The sequence below is a fragment of the Rhincodon typus genome, chromosome 20 (genome assembly GCF_021869965.1).
Source record: "Rhincodon typus isolate 14 chromosome 20, sRhiTyp1.1, whole genome shotgun sequence".
Taxonomy (NCBI): Eukaryota; Metazoa; Chordata; class Chondrichthyes; order Orectolobiformes; family Rhincodontidae; genus Rhincodon; species Rhincodon typus.
In genome coordinates, this window is record NC_063351.1 from 40,150,736 (window position 1) to 40,157,976 (window position 7,241).

The window sequence follows — 7,241 nt, forward strand, 5'->3', positions numbered from 1 at the left end:
GTTTGAAAGTGTTCTGAGAGTTTTGGAATGTGCTGATTGTTGGAAATACAGGGTGGTTTAAAAGGTTGGGAACAGTATTATTCATTGAAGTGTTATGACTTTGGGCAGAAATTCCTTACAATGAGAATCAAAACAGGGCAACACGAGACCCTGGAATAATACCAGGACCGTGTTTCAAATAAATTAATTGCTTTAGTTGGTTTTGCTTCCTGCTGCTAATCATTCATGACACTTGCTGCAGGCAGCTGGAAGACGATACAGAACAGAAACAGGACATGACCATTCAGCTCCTTGAACCTGCTCCACCAATCAATGGCTGATCTGTTTGTAGCTCACGTTGCCCTTCTCTGCCTGTCTCCCATAATTCCCTGTTGATCAAGTTTCTGCACAACATGCAGACATGGCAGCAGAATCATGGGAACACCACCATCCACAAGTTCCCATGAATGCCACTTGCTATTCTGTCATATAAACATAGCAAAGTATCTTCAGTGGGTCAAAATCCTGGAACTCCCTCCACAACAGCATTGTGAGTGCCCCTACACCAAATGGACTGCAACAGATCAAGCAGGCATCGCACTGTGACCTTTTTGAGAGCAACTAGGGATCTTAAATAAACGCTGGCCTGGCCAGTGATGTCCACAGTTCATGAATTTTGAAAATTTTGAAAAGGGATGAATTTTAACTCAGCTCACCAGCTGGGTTGAAAATCTGACTTATGGAAAACCAAGTACAACTCTTTTAAAGTTATTACAAAATCAGCACAAACAGATTCCATGAACGTAACTGAGAGAGTTAGATTCTGGGGGCGCTGAGGGGTGTGGAGGGTTATTTTTGGAGGTGGGGAGGGTTATTTTCTAAGGAGACTTTCCCAGAAAGGAATACTATTAGCTCCTAGCTCCTAACTCACTCTCACACTTAGCAACAGGAGACCACCAGAAACCAGCTCATTGAGGGGTCACCAGTTGGCAACATCTGAACCAATTGCTCAACTAATTACCAGCAGAGACTATTAGAAACCAGCAGAAACCAGTGCCCCCAAGAGAAAGAGTGAATTGAGATATAATCATTATCTGGTGGCTACTGTGAAACTTTATTATGATTCATTGCCACATCTAGCTGGGCTACACTGGGGCCTGATGGACTGGTGTCTCCACATTGAGTGTGTTTAGCCCACTTTGCAAAGTTTCTTCCTCAGTAATAATCATCGGAATAATCCTCTACGAGCTGCAGAGGCTGCCTCCATGGAGTTTCAATCTCGCTTATCTGATCTGAAAGACAAACACCCAGAGCACATTATGTACGTAAAATACTGCAGATAGATGGAGATCAGCAATAAACACAAAGTGCTGGAGAAACCCAATAGATCTGGCAGCATTTGTGGAGAGGGGAACAGAGTTAATTTGCAGAATTTTGCCAATCGAGCTGAGGGCATGATATGTGAGTCGTGGATACACCCAGGCAGCCAATGGGACTTCACCTTGAATTTCGGGGGTATCAGCCAATGAAATGGCTGCCACCAGGGCATGGCCATTCAGGACCCAAGGGCTGCATCCAATCAGGGGGCTGGCAGCTCAGTGGTGCCACCAACAGCAGTGGCCACTTGCGGGAAAGCTGATCCTGACAGTGGGTAAGGAAAGTAAACCTTCAAGAAGCCGCATACTGGAGTATAAATTCCTCCAGGAATATCACTGAGGTATTGCCCTTGCCCACCACCAGCTCTTAATTAAAAATTTCTCCCCCTTGACCCCCTTAATACCACCCTTACCGCTACCTCCCTGTCAGGCTGCCATTGGGCAGCTGCCAGCCTCCACATGTGTTGAGATGAGGTGGTGGGGTTTGTGATTTGATCCCTCATTGGGACAATTGGCATGATTCAATGGCATGGTGAAGTGGTCCTTCATGGGATCTTCACATATTGCAGCTGGTTGGTCAGGTACGCTGGGCTGGCAGCCTATCAGATTCTGATCCTGCCACTGGTGGGAGAACAACGCTCAGTTTTAACAACTCTCCCCCAACCCCCACATCACTCGCCCAGCCCTTCTCTTGTCTGCCACTTCCTGGGGTCAGAAATCGACCCACTTGTTAGGCAGGATATTTCTCACACACACGACAGAGGTAAGTTGGAACATTCTCTCCCGCTGAAGGCTGTGTGGGGATTGGAGTCCATGGTGGGTCCAAGACTACGGACAAAGAATAATCGAGCAAAGATGGTGGAGTTGAAAGACAGATCAGCTTCCATGATTGAATGACGGAACAGACTAGGAGGGCAGAATGTCCTCAGCCATTTCCATTATAAAGAAGGGGAGGGAGGTATGGGTGTCATTTGCTGCCTAGTTATACTGAGTTAGGTAAATGTTCCCCGAGGTGATTGTTAACTGTTCTGGGGGCCTTACAGGCTCTGTAATTAGATTCACTGCCCCAGGGTAGCAAGAGGTAAGATCGCAACAACTCAGTACACCAAAGCTCCCTGAAGATCAAGAGAATTGTATCAGAAAGCAGAGCAAGAAGCCATTGAGTCCACCATGCCTCTGTTGTCTCAATGAAAGTTTAATCCAATTAGTAGGAAACCTCTGCCCTTGACCCATAGTCTTGCCAATCTTGCCTTCTCAAGGATCTAGTCAATTCACCTTTGAAAATTATCATCAAATTTGCTTCTACTGTCTTTCCAAATGTAAGAAATCTTGCAAAGTTGTTGTGGGCTGAATGGCCTCTTCCTGCACTGCATCATTCAGTAATTCGAAGAGAAGGAACAGGAGGTAAAAGGGAACACTCCATTTGCCACAGTATGTTCGACCCTCTCTTACCCGGTGAGATAACAGTCAGTCTGGCGGCTGCCGACACTTCTCCCAGTTTGTTCCTTGCAGAACAGTGATACACTCCTGAATCCGTGCTGCGAATTGCTTGGATCTGGAGCCAACCGGTCACTTCATATTTAAATGGACCTCCTCGAAACTGCAATTGGGGATTGCAGTGATTTAGAATCAGTGAGGGGTTGGGAGACAATGGTGTGGAGACAAGAGTTCTCTGTTACAAAACGACTTATTTCAATGGATTTTGTAAACTATGGAAATGGCCAATCTGATTTTCCTGAATTCCAGTCATGAACCAAATGACCAAATAGCTCCCTTAGCGCTGTAATGACTCTGTGACTCTAAGTCTACAGCTATTAATAAAGATTTCAAGTGTCATTCATTCCTGACACTAACATTGCCCCATGTCAAGGTCTATCTGCCTCCATTCGGGATTCCTACTTAAAGTTAATTACAAATCCACATTTCAAACACATAGGATATTCCTGGCACCCTCCCCCGCTGCCTTGTGCTCTGTTTTGATTGGACTGATTGATTTCAGGCAGTCACCAGGAGAACCTAAAAACACCAAGGACCAAAATAGGATGACATTCAGCCAGCTGTTATCAAGTGTACATCCTGTTCTTCGTTTCACCATTCCCTGTTTCCCTGTCCATGGTTACCCAGGATACCCTTGGGGAAGCACTTCCCAGAAGGGGGTTCATGAGTTGGGTGGAAATTATTCAAACATTAGTACACCAAGGATCCAAATCCTGGAGGGAGCTGACTAGAGGGCATTGGAGGATGTCTTACCCAGAGTGGGTGATACTGGGAGGGGACATTGCCCCTTAAATATTGGAAGCAGGAACCATATTGCATTGATAATGCAGCCAGTAAGAGATGCAGCATTACAAGTTCCTTAAGGGAATGTTACCCTCAGTGTGTACTACTGAGACAGTAATATACTGATAAAATCTCTGATCAGAACTTGTATTTATTGTTCAGTAGGCTTTCAGACTGAAAAAAATACTTTAAAAAAACATTAAAACCAAATTTACATCTGGCAATTCAACCTTTGTTTACATTCTCCATCTCCAACTACTCCCTGATTACCACATTGTCTGACATCGATGGTTAGGGAATGTCTCTAAAATACTGGGAAAATTTGAATGCGTTCAATAATGCTGCTCTGGTATCAGGAAGGTACCTGCACAGAGATGTGGGGGTCATCACCTGGCAGGAAAGTGTCCACTCCGTCTTTCCGCCATTCAATAGCTGCCATTGGATAAGCAAAGATCTCGCAACCGAAAATGACATCCTCTCCAGTGGTGTTCCAGATGTTGAAGGGAGCAGATATAATCTGAGGGACTGAGAGAGAAAGGGTGATGAACAGCAAATGGGACCTGACAGGGCACGTGGCTTTGATGGGAGATCAAAACTATGGGCAGTTGGAAGAACTGAAAGAGTTACAACACCAGCTTTAGCCATGTGTGGAGCTGGTGATTAAAACCTCAAGCAATTGTTTGTTTCATACACTGATATCCATTTGTTAATCAAATAGCCAAAGACTTTAAGAGATTAAAAGCCTTATTGTAAATCTTCAATTTAGTACAAACTTCAGTTTCTACCTTTCTCTTCTAGTCCATTTCCCTGTCCAGGAGCTAATGCCACCACATATCCCCCACCTCTCCCATACAATCACCCCTCCACCACCCCTCACCCCCAACTTGTGCTGGGGAAAGACTGAGCTTTGTTTACATCAAAAATTAACTCAATAAAGTAATAAAAACTGCCCACCAGGGACACTGTAACTATAACAAAAAAACCCACCATGAAAAGGGTGAACCTAAGGGCATTGTGAAGAAAGGTCATTAAACTCAAAACTTTGACTCTGTTTTCTTTCCACAGATGATTCCGGACGTGCTGAGTTTCTCCAGCAACTTCTGTTTGTGTTTGAAACTAGGGGACTGAATCAAAATAATCATTAGAGGATGAAATAATGCACCCCAATGAAGAATCCAATTCATTTTTGTTTATATATTCCCACTGAACATTTTTTTTCACATTTCTAAATCATCCGTGGTATTTTTCTTCCATCTATTAACTACCACCCAGTGAATTGGCTAAAATTTTCCAATTGGCTAATTTAGCTGCAAAGCACATTAAGGGCAACACAAACTATTGAAGTTGAGGTAGAGGATGGGGATAGGGAGAGGGCTAAATCGAAATGGAGTTGGAAAGGACAGCTTTTTAAAAAAAAAACATTTCGTTATGAAATCAGCAGGACATCAAATGATCCAACAAAACACAAGATAAGGAAAAACAAAACAAAAGGAGTGGGGAACAAGAGAGAAACTAAATCAAAACAGTGTTGAAGAGGGAAATACTGTACTTCGGCACCTGCAGAGACCCCCTCTCCCTGCAGACATGAAGGCTTCCAATGGACACAGATGCCCTCCCTCCAAGGGTTAGGCATGAATGTAGCCACAGAAGAAGGACAAGCAATCAATAACTTTGAACATGTTGGTGGTTACTTTAGACCTCAGCTCTCCCCTTTCACTTGAAAAACCCACCACTAAATGAACCAATCACCCATATTACCAATACTACCCACCACCAGCACCCGCCAACCCAAATTACAATAACAAAAATCAACAAAAAAAGGAGGGAGGAAGCAAGGAAAAGAACTAAATCAAAATGGTGCCAGGGAGATAGCCTCCACGGTGCCCACCTCTCTCTGAAAGCTTCGAGGATGCTGGTGGTCACTTTCCAAGGACCTCAAATACAAACGTAACCGTGATAGAGGAGCAGGCAGTTGGGAATTACAACCCCCTCCGTGGCCCACTGCATGGGCCTGTTGATGGCTACGTCAGAACTCAGCTCTCAAATATAAAGCCCAGTGAGCATTACCTTATCTCAACCAACTCTGGAATTGATTGTTTAGATCCTTCAAGGGACCTAACTTTGACACTGGGTCACACAGGAACTTCAGTGGCTGAAGTTTCCACATCCAATTTGGAGCTGACAGCAATGAGGTAAATGAATTCTGCTCCATCGCCATTGTCAAATTGACAATTCAATCGGAGTAGTATGTGCATTGAAGGTTATGGAGCAAAGGCAATTGAGTGGATATTTGAGCTCAGATGAACGATCATCTAACTAAGTGGCAGGAACAGTGTTCGGAGGCTGAATGGCCTTTTCTTGATGCAGATGTAGCAGATAGGCTAGTGAGAAGGTGCAATGTTCTGTCACAGTAACAGTCGAGTTGTTGTAAATTCTGTAACCTTTATGAGGTGTGGAGAATAGGAGTCTAACTGTCTAACTGAACAGGCAGAGGGCAAGCTGTTTGTCACTGCAGGCCACGGTACTGAGGTCAGCTACACAACTCCCAGGCATCTGACTCTCATTCCTCACTTTCCAATGCTATCTGTCTTCAGAACACATTGTAACATTTGACTTTTCTCTTTCTCATTCATATGGAATCCCTGGAACAGTGCCTAAACTCCAAGAAAACAGAATTTGGACATCGGAGCTTTTTGGCCTGGAACCTGTTAAAGGGGATCCACAGCCAGTCTGTGATATTCCTTATTTAAAAAAAGACACTTGTCACACTCCTGAAAAATATCATGAAAACTCATTCCAGGAGGAAGCACAGCAGCTGGGAAATCATTTTAGAAATGGGGCTGGGTATTTGAGAGGTGCTGGTGTGTAGTTAAAAACAGGAGGAGGCCAACCTGTTCCATTTTTCCATAAGATTATGGATGCTCCATGTCCTGACTCCATTTACCCAACTTAACTCCATACCCTTCCTAGCCAATAAAAACCTAGCTATCACAGTTCTGACACTTTTTAGTCCCAATGAATATTTTTTTCAAGTGGGGTAGGGGTCCAGATTTCCTGACACCAATCCTGATTGGCCTGGCTCAGATATGTCTATAAGGACCCTCACCAACTTCTACAGATGCACCATTGAAAGCATACTGTCTGGGTGCATAACGGCCTGGTACGGCAACTGCTCTGCCAAGGACCATAAGAAACTATAGAAAGTGGTGTGCACAGCCCAGACCATCACGGAAGCCAACCTCCCATCCATGGACTCCATTTACACGGCTTGCTGCCACAGAAAGGCTTCCAACATCATCGAAGACCCATTGCATCCTGATAATGATCTCCTACAACCTTTTCCATCAGGCAGAAGGAACAGCTTCTTCCTGGCCATTATTAGACTGATGAATGGACTCTCTAACTTCAAATAATGCTGATCTTCCCATTGTGATAGTGCATGCCCTGTGCAATGTAACCTATATATCTCTGTCTAAGTCTTTCGATCTGTACATCCTCGTTTACTAGGATCTGCCTGTGCTGCTCGTAAACAAAGCTTTTCACTGTACTTCGGTACACGTGACAATCAATTCAATCATCAATCAGGCCAAGCAGCATCAGAGGAGC

The 7,241-nt window shown here is 44.3% G+C and overlaps 1 protein-coding gene across 1 annotated transcript; it reads right to left on the bottom strand.

The window, feature by feature from the left end:
* Positions 1-1,136: 1,136 nt before the first annotated feature.
* LOC109923417 (kazal-type serine protease inhibitor domain-containing protein 1) lies at positions 1,137-4,156 on the bottom strand. The gene is made up of 3 exons (XM_048609070.1): positions 4,000-4,156; positions 2,808-2,955; positions 1,137-1,271 (listed from the first exon to the last, which is right to left on the bottom strand). The coding sequence occupies exons 1-3, from the start codon at positions 4,072-4,074 to the stop codon at positions 1,195-1,197; spliced, it is 300 nt and encodes a 99-aa protein (XP_048465027.1). The 5' UTR covers positions 4,075-4,156; the 3' UTR covers positions 1,137-1,194.
* Between the last annotated feature and the right edge of the window lie 3,085 nt (positions 4,157-7,241).

Bases quoted from the DNA above. Each gene is read 5' to 3' on its own strand.
- LOC109923417 (XM_048609070.1), bottom strand. From the start codon at position 4,074: ATGGCAGCTATTGAATGGCGGAAAGACGGAGTGGACACTTTCCTGCCA. The intron at 2,956-3,999 runs GTACCTTCCTGA...CCCCAATTGCAG, and splicing joins ACCCCCACATCTCTGTGCAG to TTTCGAGGAGGTCCATTTAA. The intron at 1,272-2,807 runs GTAAGAGAGGGT...TTTGTCTTTCAG, and splicing joins ACTGACTGTTATCTCACCGG to ATCAGATAAGCGAGATTGAA.